The sequence below is a fragment of the Folsomia candida genome, unplaced genomic scaffold (genome assembly GCF_002217175.1).
Source record: "Folsomia candida strain VU population unplaced genomic scaffold, ASM221717v1 Fcan01_Sc010, whole genome shotgun sequence".
NCBI classification, from domain to species: Eukaryota; Metazoa; Arthropoda; class Collembola; order Entomobryomorpha; family Isotomidae; genus Folsomia; species Folsomia candida.
Window position 1 is genome coordinate 2,140,588 of NW_019091202.1, and position 18,279 is coordinate 2,158,866.

At 37.1% G+C, this 18,279-nt stretch overlaps 1 protein-coding gene across 1 annotated transcript; it reads left to right on the top strand.

Annotated features, from left to right (window-relative positions):
- Positions 1-2,146: 2,146 nt before the first annotated feature.
- Positions 2,147-17,651, top strand: LOC110854696. Its single transcript, XM_035855342.1, has 17 exons — positions 2,147-2,472; positions 2,542-2,639; positions 4,264-4,420; positions 4,583-4,762; positions 5,409-5,493; positions 5,630-5,757; positions 5,820-6,080; positions 11,522-11,998; positions 12,741-13,005; positions 13,540-13,735; positions 14,116-14,158; positions 14,240-14,310; positions 14,679-15,603; positions 15,668-15,722; positions 15,794-15,882; positions 17,195-17,346; positions 17,424-17,651. The coding sequence occupies exons 4-13, from the start codon at positions 4,694-4,696 to the stop codon at positions 14,773-14,775; spliced, it is 1,692 nt and encodes a 563-aa protein (XP_035711235.1). The 5' UTR covers positions 2,147-2,472; positions 2,542-2,639; positions 4,264-4,420; positions 4,583-4,693; the 3' UTR covers positions 14,776-15,603; positions 15,668-15,722; positions 15,794-15,882; positions 17,195-17,346; positions 17,424-17,651.
- Positions 17,652-18,279: the final 628 nt, after the last annotated feature.

Sequence of the window (18,279 nt, forward strand, 5' to 3'; positions counted from 1 at the left end):
TCGAAAAATTAATAACAGAATTTCCACTTTATTTCCAGACGTGACAAGCGCGACAAAGAATTTAGAGCACGTTTGTACTCTGCTACAAGGCTCGAGTACCAATTTAGTTTGTGCACCTTGTTGTGCTTACTGCGCGGAGGTGATACTTGAATTTGAGAGAAGACTATCGTACTTTTGGAACTTTTATATCGTGCATTGTGTTTTGGTTGGGATCATAATTTCAAGAAATCGTTAGAAAATTTTATTGATGTTTTTATAGATTAATATGAATTGGTTTGTAAATATATTTTTTTATTTTATTTGTATCCTAAATAGATGAATCTATTATATGATTTGCGACTTGTTTGTAAGCCACGCAGCGCATTTTTTGCTTATTTATCATCTTTAAGGACGCCGATAAACTGCTTATCATGCGTCTTAAACTATGCATTGTTTGAAATATGTAGATTGACCATTTTAATGATTACAAAATATTTAATTCTGTACACTCTTAATAATCCGGTAAAGTCACGCAGGTAATGATTTTTCGGTAATAAATTTGGTAATAATATTTTACCAGGTAGTAAAAATTCGTTACCATGATGGTAAAACTTTATTACCAAGCCATTACCACACGGTACAGCTTATCATTACCACTGTGGTAGAGTCATATACTTGTGCTTTTCGGTAATGTTTATTACCAGATTATTAACAGTGTAGATGCTTTAATCATTGTAATTTCAACATGTGTAATATTTGCAGCAATTAATTATTGTAATTGTACAATTCTCAGTTATCTAAATACAACATTTAAAATAAGTAGTTGTACATGTTCATTTATACGTACACATATTCGATACAATATTTAAAATCTAAATCCAAATATAAATATTTAAGATGACAAGGTTATAAAAAACGAAGCAACTTATGGTTCAAATTGAAAAATGTATATCAGTTCGCATTTCACAGTTAAAATTAAATTATTGCAAGCTTGAAATGGTAAAATTAAAGTTAATTTGCACCTTTACATACATATTACCATTTTTACGCATGTACATATTTATGTAAGAACTTCAAGATTTCTTTCAATTTAATTACCCAGTTCTAAAAATAACCTGAGTCGTCTACATACATACATACATACATACATATGTACAAGTTGTACATATTCGCATATTTATTCGGCAAACCAATAATACCTAATCATATTTAGTAAGAAACCCAGGTGCATAAAACTGCACTGGTTTAGAGGTCAGTTACCTACATATGTATGTAATTAGGGAATAAGTTTCCAATACAAATTTTTGAAAAAAATGCCTACAAATAAAAATAAAATTTGGTCAGCCACATCTGAATGATATATAAATATGTACACATTTCTATTTGATATACGTTATATCGTGTGGCATATTTATGGCACGCTGGCGAGTGACACCGGATTATATTATTATGCATTGATGGTACATATAGCCTCGAAATTTTATGCTGGACCTATTATATAGTAGAAATTACTGAAAAAACGGATTTAGCAATAACCTCGTGAAAAATTTTCAATTAGCCTACACACACATTAGTATGTACCAGATGAAGGGATATCTATGTATTACTCGAGCCACGAAACGTATCCCAGCCAAAGATTACATTTTTACGGGGTTTTCCCGTTAGTTCCCGTAAGAGTTAACAGTAACACGTCGTCTGGTTCCCATTGTTAACTTTTACGGGAACTAGCGAGAAACCCCGTAAAAATGTTCTCTTGGCTGGGATACGTGGCTCCCGAAATACCAGAAAAAATATTTAGTTTACACAGTAAGCAAGATAAAAACGTGCCGTGTTAAAGGAAACTTATGTGAACATATTAGCAGAATAAGTGCACACGAGCTAACTGCGTGTACGTACGTATGTAGTATGAGTTACGTGACAAATCACAAACATGTTTGGAAGTGATGATTTCATTAAAATTAGATATAAGTTATGCACATATATATTTCTGATATTTATTTAATTACATAAATGCGATCATGTTCATTACTATGCAGCTACATATGTACGGGTCCAGCCGATGTAAAACTGTTGGACGACAGTTAATTAAGATAACTTCAATTTGATTAGATTAGTGAAAACTGACGAGTCATTATAGAACCTGTAAATGTGCTACGTGTGGGATAAGTATGCACCCGAGTTCAACAGGGTGTGGCAGTCCACTTCAGAAGCTCGCTTTACACAGATTGTAAAGTTTACGCAATAAGTTCTCGTATAAAAATATTTTGAAATTTTATCAAAGTTCCTGAAATGGCCGCGGCTAGACCAACTGCCCCACCCCCCAATTTACTGGACGCCCTCGAGTGCACTATTTGCCTTGACACACCCGTATCCCCCATCCACGAGTGTGACAATGGCCACATAGTTTGTGGAGTTTGTGCCGAGAGGATGACAGAATGTGGGATGTGTAAAACGAAATTGCAAATATCTAAATTGGCGGAACGACTTTCACAAGTTAGCAAATTAAATTTACGTTAGAATTGCGAAATTATTTTTGCAACCTGTAATTTGTCCTTGTTGTAGCTTGACTTTAAGACCGCATGTCCTAACGCCACGTCCGGATGTGTGACCAAAGTTTCGGCGGCTGAAGTAAGGACTCACCTGGCGAAATGCGGCTACAGGTATTCGTACACATGCATGCACTCTCAATAATTTTATTATACGATTGTTACCAGGATCATAAAAAGAATACTGATAAATATATGTATTTACATATATGGTTAGATTTTGTTAGTTTGGATAGTTTTTTTATCCCGAAGTAGGGATGGTAGCGAACCCCCCCCTTGACTCGAAATTAAGGTTTAATTAACTTTCAAAACTTAGGTAGGTTGAAAAGTATTAAGGTGGGGTGCCAAATTAAATTAAATCCGTGAGGGAAGAAATATGGAATACTTAACAAACTAAATTCTACATTTATTTAGGGTAGAATTAACAGATCGTATGTATGACATTTTTGAAGTGGTTTATTCACAAGCTTTCAGGGTTCAACTGTCCCCTTCTTCAGGTGTAAAAGTGTACAGGAGAAATTATCGGAATAATTTTATGAAAGATAATATTTTCAAAATCGGATGAAATGCAAAGTTGTTGACATCATTGGGGTCGCTGGGTAACTGGGATTGTAGTTTGGCGTATAAGCGTTGGTGCTAGGGGCAGGAGTAGTGATGTCCAAATGGGGTTTATTTCCATACCTAGATCTCGATTAATTTTATTTCTAGTATTTCTGATCAGTAATCCCTCCTTGAATTTCCGGTGGAAATATCTCTCCTCCCGATGAATGAGAGTTGCTGACTCTGTTTGAATCCTGTGATCAGGATTCTCAATTATGTGTGTTGCAATCGCGGATTTAATATTTTTCTTTGTTAAATCTCGGTCGTGTTCTTTTATTCTTTCCTCCATGGGACGTGATGTCTCTCCAATGTATGATGAACTGCAGTCGCATGAAATTTGATATATTCCAATTTTAGGAGGTGGCTCTTTTTGCTTATGTGTGCAGATTTGGTTCCCTATTTTTCTACCAGGAATGTAGCCAAAGTCGCAGTTTAATTTTCTTTTGAGAAAATTAGTTAGGTGATGAGTAACGGGACCCATATATGGGAGAATCATGCGTGGTTTATCGTTTTGCTCATTTTCGTCTCTCCTTCTGGATCGCATCCGTTGTATCCGAGATTGTAGGAGGGTGTTTGGGAAGTTGTTGCTGAAGAGGTTGGTTCTGACATGCTGAATTTCTTCCTCAAGATATTCGGGGTCAGAAATTATAAAAGCACGATATAGTAATGCATCAATCACGGAGATCTTGTGCGATGGATGATGGTATGATGAGTAATTTAGGTAACGTCCGGTGTGAGCTTTCCTAAACACCTTTCTCCTGAGTTGATTTTCTTCGTCTCTAATTAGAGTCACGTCTAAAAAAGATATTTGTCCATTTTCTTCTTCTTCATAAGTATGTATTGTCAAGATGTTATTATTTAGAAAAAATTATTCAATTATAATTTTAAAATTTAGTGACAAATTTTTACACACATTTTTACACTAATTTTATTGAAGTTTATATTCACATTATGTCATGAATTCGAAGCATAAAAATTATAAATACATGTCTTGTCTCATCTGAGCACCACCAATCCGCGAAGATTGGGCAATGTTGGTAACGCCGCTGAACGGATTGACTTGAAATGTATACATATCATACATGTATGCTCTAAATGTACATTACGAGCATAACCGTATTTCGTAATTATTCTCAAGGTACGTCATATGTGAGGAACAAGGGTGGCCACCATGCGACAAAGTGCAAATCCCAGTCGGAGATTTCTTCAATCACTTGCAAACCATTCATCAAATTCAGTTGGATGAAATAATTACTGGAAAATGTTCCCAGTTTTCGGTGCAGACCAGTTTCGAGGTATATGCCATTAGATACGCAATTATGTAAATATATGTATGTATACAATATTTATGCAATAATTAGTAACGTCCTTCTGAACTTAAATATGTAGTAATGTTTGTTTACCGGAATTTATTAAAGTGTGAAGACCTAACTAAAAATTATTGAATTTCTTATCAGGCTTGGCGAGAGAGCAGATACTAAAATTGGTCAGGAAAAACGGTCAGATATTCTTAATTCATAGCCACATTGACACACACCTCGCAACCTTCTTGATGACTGTGCTTGGCGATGAACCAGACGCTAAAAAGCATTGGTTTCAAATCAAGCTGGGCAACGAAACCAAAAAGCGAAAAAAAGGTAAGTAAGGTGGCCATTTATTCTGACGCGAAAGCATTTCATTCGAGAAGTGTAATAATAAAAACATTGTAACCCGAATGTAAAAATGAGGTCTGAATTTATAAGCCGTTTTCTAAAAGTAATTACAAACCTTAACTTACCCCATTTTGGAGTTTTACTTTAAATTGAGCGAATATAGCTCTTGCGGAACAATTCCGGACAAATTTCGCTCGAATTGCAGAGTATTACTTTAGCGGAATTCAAACAAAAGTAGTTTAGAAGGCGAAAAGTCCTTCGTAAGTGCTTAGCTTAACATGGATTCTGCGTTGCAAAATTTCACGTGTGTGAAGTTGTTTGACTTCCAGACCTCCATTAAGAAAATTTTACCCCAAAAACACTTTAAGTAAGTGTTCCAGGAGTTCCAGTCCGTTTGTCCAATCTTCGGGATTTTTTAAGACTTCCGGAGTTGAGTAGAAACAGTACCTGAGTAGGATTAATTTTTGTAGTAAATTTTTCAAATCAAACGGGTTTTTATGTTTGATTAAATATCCACTGAAATAAAGAACGGGCGTACTATGCGCAGACATTCAAAATTAGCATAACAAATGTATGGATGATTTAGACGAGTATAATTACATAATCAAGGTATTCACATATTTGTATGCAGGAAAAAGTTGCAGAATGTGTATCAACAAGTGCCAAGGTCCATCCGATTGTTTACGCAAAACCATATAAAGTTGATGACTCACCAGGTAAGACACATCGTGACATTTTATTTTATTTAAATTTATATCTTTGTATGAACCGCACATTTATAATGTGCACTTAACCTCTAGCTTAATAAAAATATCAAACTGTTCTTGAATTGACCGGTGTTTATTACCATAGCAAGCTCAAATTCACTACTTGTGGAAGATCGCGTTTGCTTCCGTCCAAGTGATTCCAAGGAACATCAATATACTGCTCAGCTGACAATTAAACACGCGTCAACAAATGGAGAAACCTTTATTATTTGCGTAAGACTGTCTGTTTTGAAATTAAGAAATTAATTCAGATGAACTGGCATTGTGTCTTATAGATTTGGACCAGTGCTCCAAAGCGGTATCGAGCAAGCCACAAAATCTTTATAGTGCATACAAATGAAACAACACATGTTACTATTGTGATACCCCGTGGAGTCCCAGCTGACAGTATGACGGGGGACACGTTTTCCATATGTTCCATGGTAATACCACAAAATCTGTTGTACCACACAGAAGAAATCTTGAGCAAGGAACGTAGCACCGTCACAAAATTTTACGATTTTGAAAGCCGAGACGAACGGACAAAAGCATGGGAGGTTAGTTTCGTTAAATCTGACCGAATTATATTTTATGTTACCCATATTTAGGAGTAGAAGGTCACTACTTGTCGGGCCCCGATTTCGATCTCCTTTGGATATGTTGTAGTACTACATGAGTGTAGAAAAAGTGAAGGAGGGTTAGACTCCATGAGCCCATTTACGCCCGCCACACCCCCTCAAAGGCGCCCAAACCCCCAGAGTTGCCGCACTAAAATCATCGCCAGAAATCGAGTTTTGGTCAGATTTTCAAGAAATTTACATTTTTGTGATCCCAGATAGTTGCTCTATTATATCCAATAGCAAACTCAATTTTTTTGAATTTCGAATTTTTTCAATACATACCCTTGGTCAGAAAATCTTCGAAAATATTGAAAATTTCAAAAAAGTTGAGAAGATGGCAAAGAAAAGTGTTAATTTCGACCGTTCTTAGGAAAATTGACCTCTTGACCTCCAAAGACAATCCTCCGACCCAAAAGGAAATTTCCCGTAAGGTTGGGGTGTCTAAGCCTTGAGTAAAAAGAGAAATTAAGATTTTGAAAAAACGACTTCGTCGGAAAACTCGTGTGCATCAGCTGACGGAAAAACAGGAAAAAATCGCGCCCGTGTTTACAAAAAAATTTATTCAAATTTTCTGTTATGGATTTAGAGTGACTTTTTGGTGACATTTGACGAAGCACTATTTTATCTACAAATTACTAATTGGGCTCGAAGAGCTCACTACACGACAAATGCTGAAAACAATTAACGCAAGTTTGTGCTTCCCTGTGAGGAGAACTTTTCTAACAAGTTTATGGTCGTGGGTGCAATGTCCGGTCGTGGTGTCCTCCCACTTATCAAAGTCCCGCAAAAAGTGAACGTATCTGTAAAGTATGATGTGGACCGTGTATTGCAACCACTTTTAGAATGACATTTTCCTAAATTGTACAGTAAAAAAATAAATAAGGTAATGTTTCATGCAGACGCAGCGTCTTCCAAGACGGCAAAGTAGCCGCAAGATTATGCAAAGGACCTTGAAGCTAGATTTGAGATAAAAATCACTTCGAATAGTGAAATACCTGTACAATACGCTGATGTAAGTCAAATGGACTTCTTTGAGTTCGGATACTCGAAAATTAAAATTTTTGTGCGGAGACCGAATTTTTTAGACGGAGTTTGGAAAGAGTTAAAATGACTGTCTTGACTTCTGGCGGCTGTGGGGAGACATTTTTGAAAGTAGAGAGTTGAATTTTTGCACACACGTACTTGAGAATAACATGCTCCTCTGTTCAAAATTTTGACCCGCTACGACAAACCGTTCCGGGGTTATTCAAGGCCAAAATCGTTATATTTTAAGCGCCTGACCCTACTGTAGCACGTTTTTAGAAGTCGTTATAATCCCTTCATAAGATACCAAAGATTTTACTTCATTGAAGTTCAATGAAGGGGACTACTCCATGATCGCTCATAATATGAAACTTGAATCACATTTACATAAACCCGCTCTAAATAACTTGGGGACAAATCGTCACACGAGGAGGTACATATACTCAATATAGTTCTCAATTTTTTGGTAGTGATTAAGGAGACATTTTATCACCAAAGGGAAATAAGTCAAAAACTCATGTAACATATGTGATGTCATTAATTTAAATAGTTAAACAGTTTTATTTGATAACAAGATTTGTTTGCGAAGAATGTGTTCCTCTTTAAAAATTTTTCCACAGTGGGGGCACTCGTGGTGGGAGCATTTCATTACACGTGGCATGATTAGCTGAAGAAAAACGTTTCTCTTTTCGGTGCAAAAAATGTGCAGGATAATCCAATCTTGGGAAGAGTTTGGCATCAACTGAGGAAAAGTTGGCTGTTCAACTGTTTATAGACAGACATATTTATAAATTGAACCCTTTGGACAATTTAAGGTTCATTCCATCACCTTGCAAAGGATTAAAACCAAAGAAAGACATCAGCTAATGCTCAAGAGTTAGTTGAATACCAACCCTTCACTGACTCACATACAGATGTACTTATCCACGTATGTAGGTACCACATTTTTAAGAGAAAAGTGTTTTATCAGCGTGTTGCAATGATCCTTTTTCCATAAACTATTTACCTTAAGTTTACCAAGACTTAAGGTTAAAAAGTACGAGAAAATGCACAGGAAATGGTCTTGGAAAAAGGGTATTAAGTTATTACTGCTCGAGTTTGGGAAAGGAACCGTTATATTTTGAAAATTATGTGAGCAGAGTTGGTTGACAATAACTACTAGTTATTGTTACAGTTACAGTTAAAAGATAGAATAATAGCGGAAAATTTGTTCAACGTGGTACAAAACCATCCGCACACCGTACAGATTTGCGGATGATGCCACCCCATCAATCGCACCCCATCAATCGCACCCCCGCTAACGCACCCCACCATTGCCACCCCTAGGATGATGCCACCCCCGATCATTCGCACCCGAGCAATCGCACCCCTGTAGATGCCACCCCTTATCAATCGCACCCCTAGGAGTATCCCACCCCCGATTTTGTGAGATTTTGACAAATTTTCAGGCACAAATAAATGAGTGTAAATATGCGATATGTTGCTGAATTTATTGGGGTTATAAAACAATGCTAGGATTATCTCATGAGTGACATTTTGAGTTACCGCCCTACTAGCACATTGCCAGTGCCGATTTTGTACCGGTATGCCCCATTTCTCGGTACCGATTGTATAACGATTTCTTGCTGGTACTGGGAAATCGGTACCTTACCATCACAGTTTAGGAACAAATTTTGGGTACCGGGACTGTACCTGCAACACTATACAAAAATGGTATCGGTACTATATGTACGGTTCCACCTGTACCAAAACTGTGCCGGTAAGATACCGATTTCCTTGTACCAGCACGAAATCGGTATACAATCGGTACCGAGAAATGGGGCACATCGGCACAAAATCGGCGCTGGCAACATGTACCGGAACCGGACAGGTTGTGCTGGTAGGGGCGTTATCGTTTTTAAATAATGGACACAATCCTAATGAAGGATTTACACATTAATCCTGCTACTAGTAAAAATAAAGCAAACGTGTACGTATGTATGTACATATTACTTTCTTAATGCTTCCCCTAGGCGTGTAATTTATTCAATTATCATCAGGCTTGATAAATTAAATTCATATTTGGACAAAAAATCTGTAAAAAATTAAATCTCCGTAAAAATTGAAACACATAAGTCAATATCAACGAAAATAAATCTCAGTAAAAATTCAAATATCGTCAAAATATAAACAATTACATAGGTCTACAAATTAATCAGTTCAGCTTTATTTTACTAGTAATAGGATCAATGTGTAAATCCTTCATGAATTCTTAGGATTGTGTCCATTATTTAAAAACGATGACGGTAACTCAAAATCTCACTCATGAGATAATCCTAGCATTGTTTTATAACCCCAATAAATTCAGCAACATATCGCATATTTACACTCATTTATTTGTGCCTGAAAATTTGTCAAAATCTCACAAAATCGGGGGTGGGATACTCCTAGGGGTGCGATTGATAAGGGGTGGCATCATCCTAGGGGTGGCAATGGTGGGGTGCGTTAGCGGGGGTGCGATTGATGGGGTGCGATTGATGGGGTGGCATCATCCGCACACCGTACAAAATTTATCTAACCGTTGAGTATATACATACATTTTGCGCAACCATTGTGTCGTCCTCTATTTTAGATACTTGAGTAAATTTGTGCATATTTTGGTTGATATATAAATACGTCTACAATGTATATTTGGAACCAGTTGCCGCATAAGTTGTGCGGACCATAAATGGGGGATTTTTGTAGCATGGGCGGATGATGGGGACAACCATTGAGCCTCTGCCCACACGCTTCCGCGGCCATTGTATAGAATTAATTTCGTATTTGGCAAGGAATTAGCACCACGTTGCGTTCGTGCGTTCTTTGCATACTGGATGAGGTTACTAATGGCTACTAATTAGCGAGAATTTACTAATCCTATTTGGCGCGGTGCTTACACACTAAATTTACATATTTTTGTGTACTTGTTTAATCAGCCATTCACGTTCTCCGAACTAAATTCTCATCAGCACTGCATCTGCTACATCATAAGTACGTACATACATATTACATGCGAAAAAAAATAATTTGATTCATCAATTAATATGTACAACGTCAAATATTCAAACAAGGGATGGTTCTCACTTGCTTGTCGTGTCCAGGGTGGCCACTATGTTTTCTTTTTAGAATATACTAAAACCCAAGATGAAGGATTCATTCATATTTTCACGTAATACTCTTGTTTGGGGCCGAGGCGTGGCGCCAAACATTTGCCTAATTATAAAGTTCTTATTGTTCTAACGGCCATAACCCTTGAAATACTGGAGGGATTTTCAAAATTTTTGAAATAACATCAATGATATTATTTCAAAAAATTTCAATCCGTCTCAACTAAATCACGATGTAGCATCATAACTTTCGTACATTTTGTACTTTTCTAAAAAAGATTTTTTTTAATTTGTGCACAATTCCGTAATTTTCTTGAATTTGTCGCATGCAAGTCTTAAAAACATAAAAACTTAAAAAATTCTATAAAGCTCGACTCTTGAGTTACAAAATTGCAAAATTACAGAATTTTGAAAATCTAATAGAAACTGCAGCATGCAATTGGTCGAAAATACAGATATTTTACAGAGTTTTATACGGAAATACGAATGCATTCTTCACTTATGGTGCGAACATTAAAGGAAGAATACAATTTTGGAGTACTTGTTAACCTTCATCCCTTATCAGTGACCTGGTTCGGGTTCAAGTGATCGAATAATTACGATCAATTTCTCACCTTACAGGTAAGGCTGTATTAATCGAGAAACTTATGTCAAACTATCGCCCTCCGAGGCTGAGGAAGAATAATGGTTCACAAGTACTCAAAAAGTGTCCTCTTCTTTTAATGTTCCCACCATATGTAGCTCCCCAGTACATAGATTCTGAAAAAAATAGTGGCCACCCTGGACACGTTTAGCAGTCGGGAAACTTCCCTTGTAAGAATCACGGTCTCTACATGAAAATAAATTTTATCCAACGTCTCGACTACGTAAATTGGTTTAATATTCATTCGTCATATCGGTGAGTTAAAGATTATAAATTTTACCACGTTCTCCAAAAGATAACGGACGTGAAAATAAGTATGTAATCTACGTATGTATGTACTCAGTAAATAAAAGTTGTAGAAAATTTACCCAAGATTGAGTAAAAAAGGAGATGACACAAAACTTGGTTAAACTTGTCCAACGATTTGATAAATTTTACCCAATTATTGTGCCTTCCCATTTTTACTCGTGAATGTTTCACAATTTGTATTTAGAGCGTACATGATTACTGAAGTAATTAATTTTTAAACCGCTGTTTACGAACGAAATTAGTAAATTCTTGCAAAATATTTGTATCCCATTATTTAGTTCGAAATCATGGAATTAAAGCAACCCCTAATTCTAGTGTTACTCCTGACTTCCTCTTTTCTCATTTTATCCCTCTCTTTCTGGATTTTCGACCTGAATAACAACATTCCAATCGTGCTTCGATGCGATATGAACGATTTGGTGGAAAAAGAAACCGAGAAAAGTAACCAGACCGGGGAGAATTTTGACTATCCCGAATTTTTTCGTGTAGACGGACGAATCACGAAATTCTTTAACCAGACCGGAAATAATGCGAATTTTTCAAATTTCAACGAACTCATCCCGTATCTCGTGTACAACGCGACATTCTACAACGTTACCCCCACCATTGCTATATTGTTTTACTACGAGTGTATAAATAACACGAAGGAAAAAATTATCTTCACAACAGAAATGGATGAATTATACCCGGAATTTTACGCTACAAGAAGAAACATCGTAGAATCGAAAGGGGGCGATGAAGTTAAATATTTTCGGGTAAGAAGCAGTTAAATTTTGTTGTGGAATTATTTTTGGGTGTCACCTGACCTGCAGAGTTTGACGCATTCGGGTTAGACTTTTTTTGATATGGAAATCCAAAAATGGGCATAGTGACATTTATGCAAATGAGGTGAAACGCACACATTATTCAACCGTATTTGGGCGTGTCACCTCATTTGCATATTTTGACGCATTCCGGAGAGGAATAGACTTTAGTCGATATGAAAAGCCCGTATCGTCGGAATGGGTATGGTGAGATTTATGGAAATGAGGTGATATGTACAAATATTTACATATGTACAAAGACAAGTATGTCAGGAACTAACGTTGTTAAGCGAGTATATACACTCTTAAAAGTATTGTTACCCTTTTGAAAATCCACTCTGACTTATAAATCGAGTAAACCCTACCAAATCCAGGGCAACGATAATTTTCTAAAGATGAAAGTTTACCCTGGATTTATTTAGTATAGTTCACTTACTAAAAAATTCAGACTTTTCAAAATCAATTAGATATTTTTAAGCGTATGCACAAACCCTTCGTGAATATCCATATCCAAATGGTTAAAATTGACAATTTGGTCAACAGAGATAAATTCATTACAAATTGTAAAATTGCAAAATATTTGTTTAAATTTGTACAAAATTTCTGTCGCAAGTACATATTTCAATATTTGTATTACAAAAATTGACGATAAATGATAATCATGAAGATTTTATTTTGACTTCCTGCCCGACAGGACGAGGAGAAACGAGACATCTTCTATTTTCGACTCCTCCTGCTCAATTCCAGTGCTCAACTCGTATTTGGGACACTTATCGCAATTACGTACCTCCTTCTGTGGGAGCGCCACTCCCTCCACGGCCACCTCCAGTTGTGCTACGTCCTTTCCGAAGCTGTCTACAGAACTGGGAAGCTTATCTATCTCGCCATTTTTTTGAACGGAATAAGAAGCACTCAGTTCTCTTACAACCGCAAGTATTTGCAAAATTGTGCAAAATTTGGTAAGATACAAAAAAACAATGCATGTAACCCAGGGGTGAAAGCATTTTGTACATAATTTGTCCATCGAAAATCTGTTGAAATTGACGTGATTTTAACATTTGCGACATATCTGCATGTATGCAGGTTAACATGTGGTGACCCTCTTGTGACCTTTTGTGACCTCTTAGGTCAAAATGGAGGTCAGCATTTAATTATATAGGAACTATGTACATTTCTGTTGAAATTAATGTAACTCTCCATTTTCCTAGACATTAGGAGTTACCATACAGACGGACTGACAGACAGAAGGAATTTACATATAGAGGGCTTTCACCCATTAATAACAAATGTACATATAGACGTAGCTTCAGTGCAGTCACGTCACCCCAACCATGCCCGAGAAGACATACTATAGTGGGTTTCATTCAACTTCGTAAAATCTCATTTTGCCCCCGACCACACCCATTTACCTCTGGGGTGTACCGATGATCCCTGATCATACCTGATTTTGATTTTGATAGATCTGTACATGCTTATTGTTTTATTGTAAACAGATACCTTTTCTGCGTACAATTACAACGCAAAACTCCTCTGGCTAACCCTTTTGGTATACGACTTGTGGAAAACGTTTGGCAATGGGATTGTTCTCCCGGGAAGTAGAAAATCAAAATTTGTCAAACATTTTGCTTTCGCCATTCTGTCGCCAGCAGTGTACACCTGTGCCGGATTGATATTACAAACTACGGTATGGTAAGTAGACTATACATATCTGTAGTGCTTTGAAAAATCAAAGTTTATAGACAACTCTAATTAAAAATAAGTAAAGTTTATTCAAGGTTGATTAAAACAGAGGATGACACAACCAAAAAGGTAATATTCATGCAATCGTTGTGCAAAATTTGCCAAACGGGGGGATAAATTTTGCGCAACGTTTTACCTTTTTGGTGTGTCCTCCTCTTTTTTTCGGCATTTATAATTCCACCCCCACCCCCACCCAAATCCACCCCCACCCCCATCAAATCCACCCCCACCGCCATTCACCCCCAAAAATTGCCTAAGTTTAACAAGTTACATAAAGATACAACCTTTGCATATAAATGTCTTCATATTTTTTGTGAATTCGTATCCAGGGGTTACGATTGCAGTATGCTTCTCTATCGACGGAACAAAATGGTATCTCAAATTCTAGGAAACGCCCCTTCCATAATTCTCTTCGCGTGCAACTTATTCTTTGTCATTTCTTGTTACCGGAAGTCTAAAATGATGCAAAAGGAGGGCGAATTTGCCCAAAGAAACGTAACCAGTAGGACAGACAGTAGCAGCAGGTATAAATCAACCATATTAGCTTTGGTGACCATCAGGGTATGCTACCCCGGGTTTTGGGGTTTGGGGTAGCAAAAATGAGCGATATCCACGGGTAGTCAGGGTATTCAAATTTTATAAACTATGATAATAAGGCTTTACAAACAATCCTGCAATTTAATAAGTTATTAAAATTCAATTAATAAGCTGCTTTGCTGCGAAATTGCTGAAAAGCAGACTGTCCCCTCAACTTAATACCTAGTAGTCGCAAAAGTTCTGTTATAAGAACAACTCGCTGTAGCGAACCCAGTTTATCGAATTTCGAAAAACTAATTAAATCACTGAAAAGCCCATGAAATTCTGTATATGAAACATGATTCACTTTTTATAGTGTCAATCTTATAAGGCTAGGCGAGCCCGCAGTCTTTGTACCCACCACTCGATCGAAGTACGCACGCGTTCCCGGGAAGATTGACCCCATATCCTGACGACAGACTTTTTTATGGATTCCAAACTTGTGTGAAGTTTAGCACATACATCCAGCTAAAGTTTGAAAAATGTATCATAGTTCAGCAGGATTAGGTTCGACAACAGTGAATTTTTTTCTTGATCCGAAATGGAGTCAGGAATTGAGGATTTTAACCACCGAATTGCTATCTTGGCCATATGAACAGGACCTGAGCCCGTGTTGAATGTTACGTCACTATTTTTGAATAGGTAATAGTTCAATGGTTCCACAATTCGCTCGAGATTTCACCCCCTTGCAAGGGGGTGAAAATTTGTGTCAAAAATTATTTATAATTAAAAAATTATTAATTATTACAAAATTATTTATAACTAAAAAAATCATAAAAACAGGATGATGGGCCCCATCAAAATTTTTGAAATTTTTAAGAATAGCCTAGACTGGTGGGTTACAAATGTGGTATTCTTGCTATTTTATTTAGCCTCACCCATAAAAGTGGGCTCATTTTTTTTAAATATCGGTTTCCATTTTTCAAGCGCGTACCGCGTGATCAGCACCCGGGTTCTGATGGGTCTGTTTTCACTTCGCGTGTAGCTCTCCATTTAGGTTTGAGGAGAACAAGTAGTTCTCCTCAAATCTTAAAGATATAAGTCTAAGGTTTACATTAAGGGCCCGGGACTTACTTTTACTTAATCCGTTCATTTGTGAGGGAAATTTTCTTAGGGGTCGGCATGGATTCGGGCGAATCCAGTTTTTTCGCACCTTCGTCAATTCTGGTGACCTTTTTAGCCGTTCACTTCTACTTCATTTTCCGTAGTCGACACTGCCAGTGTCACTGCATCATTTTATGGTACGGTCGACCATCTTGCAATCAATTCCGATTTTTATTGAACAATTTAAAACCCAATTCACAGAGCGCAACGTGCGATTAGGTAGAACTCCGAACAAACGAAGCAGTACTAGCAAAAGGTAAAAAAAAACTATTTTCTTGTCCCGTGGATACGTTTGTGCTTATTTTTTTGTCCTTCCCGCTCTGACAGACTTCGCCTTTACATCGAGCTTCTCCTTGTACTGTTCGGATTCCAGTTTTTCCTCCCTCTGATCTACGAGGTGTTGATTTTATTTAAGAGTAAGAATTAAATGATTCGACAAGCAGATCCGCCGACTATTTCAAAAGTACAAATACTTAATTGGATTATGTTCCCCACATGAAACGAATTAAAACTTAGCATTTTTTCGGGCGCCAAAATTTCCTTTGGGGGGGTTATGAGAATAATGGGAGATAAATGTGGTGCACATAGGGCACAGCATATCTATGAAATGGGTTGATGAAATTTCAAAAACAAAATTTTTTTGCACTCTATGGATCAGTACCCCCATAGGTTTTTCGAACTGAGGTGGAATTCCGACTTTGAGGGGTTTTTCACAGCGACGCAAAATTGACTCAGAAATTAATTTTTCGCTATAACGAAAAAGTATGACGAAATGTTCATACATTAGCTTTTCGCCAATTTTTACTACATTGCAAATTATTAGTAGTAGAATAAAGGTTAAATTACAAAGAAAGTCGAAATCGACATGCGTGACCTTTTTCGGGGATCGAAAGGTCACAATGTCAAAGGTCACATTACCCCATAAATGGGGTATCGTTGGAAAGGTATTGGCGAGGGGATTTAGAATATGTATACTTTGCGGGGTCTGAAACCACTCCCTGCAAGTCTAGAGGCCAAAGAACGAAAATCGGCAGTTGTCCAGAATTTAACACAGCAGTGGATTGGGAGCTAACACGGAAGCATGCATGGGAAAAACTCAAAAATATTATTTTGGCTCTATGTTTGCAGGGAGTGGTTTCAGACCCCACAAAGTATACATATTCTGAATCCTCTCGCCAATAACTTCCCAACGATACCCCATTTATGTGGCTATGTGACCTTTGACATTGTGACCTTTCGATCCCCGAAAAAGGTCACGCAGGTCGATTTCGACTTTCTGGGTAATTTAACCTTTATTCTACTACTAATAATTTGCAATGTAGTAAAAATTGGTGAAAAGCTAATGTATGAACATTTCGTCATACTTTTTCGTTATAGCGAAAAATTAATTTCTGAGTCAATTTTGCGTCGCTGTGAAAAACCCCTCAAAGTCGGAATTCCACCTCAGTTCGAAAAACCTATCGGGGTACTGATCCAGAGAGTGTAACAAAATTTTGTTTTTGAAATTTCATCAACCCATTTCATAGATATGCTGTGCCCTATGTGCACCACATTTATCTCCCATTATTCTCATAACCCCCCCAAAGGAAATTTTGGCGCCCGAAAAAATGCTAAGTTTTAATTCGTTTCCTGTGGGGAACATAATCCAATTAAGTATTTGTACTTTTGAAATAGTCGGCGGATCTGCTTGTCGAATCATTTAATTCTTACTCTTAACTTAAATCCAAGCCTGGACAAAATTTACGTTTCCATTATTCTCGACCATGTCCCCATCTGCCACAGCTTTTTCTTATTTTTGGTCCTAATTCGGTACGGACAGACGAAAGTTGGGCTGAAACAAGTTGTCGTCCTCGAAGAGGGAAAACTGTTAAAAAACGCGGGTAAGTGTTTTTCCTTATTAAATGGAAATTTGATTGCATTATTTGAAATTATTTATTATTTTTTGTTTCCGATTTAGATTTACTATTTGAGAGTGTGTCAAGTGGGAAAGTCGCGTTGGTTTTAATCCAGCACGTAAAGTGCGGATGGTACCTGGTCAAAATTCGAATTGTTCTCGCTTTTCTGAAATTAACAATTTTTTGTAGAAAAATAACTTGTAAGGAGAAGGCTTGTTGATTATTTTCAAGTGTTTCTTCTATAATTACATAAGATTCGGAGTGGATAAAATGTACGATGCGGTCAGAAATATGTTTATTATTGTCAATTCACACATTAAATGTAAAGCAACCTATAGGTATTAACTTCTGCACCCTTATAAAGGGTGTTAATAAAGTCCGATCCCATTTTTCCTATAAAAAAGTGAAGGCTAGTATAAAAAAAACTACCCGTGATACTTACAAAAAATGTTCGACATATTTACCTTAGTATTTGGTCTTGTTACCATTTACTTTAACCATGCCCTCAACTCTTTGTTTAAGGCTCTGTGCTAATTTTTCCAATGTGTCTGTGGGAATCGAATTCCATACATCTTGAACTTTTTTTACTAGCTCTTCCCTCGTCCGGGGTTGTGGTTCTTTGTATACATTTTCCTTAAGTATGGACCACAGGTTCTCCAGGGGATTCAAATCTGGGCTGTTTCCGGGCCACACCCCCTTGCTCCAGACCGTTGAAACTTGCGTCTTGATGAGACTCAAACTCGCTTTTGCTGTATGGGCTGTAGCACCATCCTGCATGAAAACTATTTTTCTTTCATTCGGAAATATTTCCTTGTTCCCCATGCTATCGAAATAGATAGGTAATATTTTTTCCATATAATACTTTGCATTGACTGTTTGGCCTTTTGGTATGATATGTAGAGGAGTCACGCCACGTGC

Coding starts and splice junctions, on each gene's coding strand:
- LOC110854696 (XM_035855342.1), top strand. CDS start 4,694: ATGAACCAGACGCTAAAAAGCATTGGTTTCAAATCAAGCTGGGCAACG. Junction 5,758..5,819: donor GAGAAACCTTTATTATTTGC/GTAAGACTGTCT, acceptor TGTGTCTTATAG/ATTTGGACCAGTGCTCCAAA. Junction 13,006..13,539: donor GCAAAATTGTGCAAAATTTG/GTAAGATACAAA, acceptor TATTGTAAACAG/ATACCTTTTCTGCGTACAAT.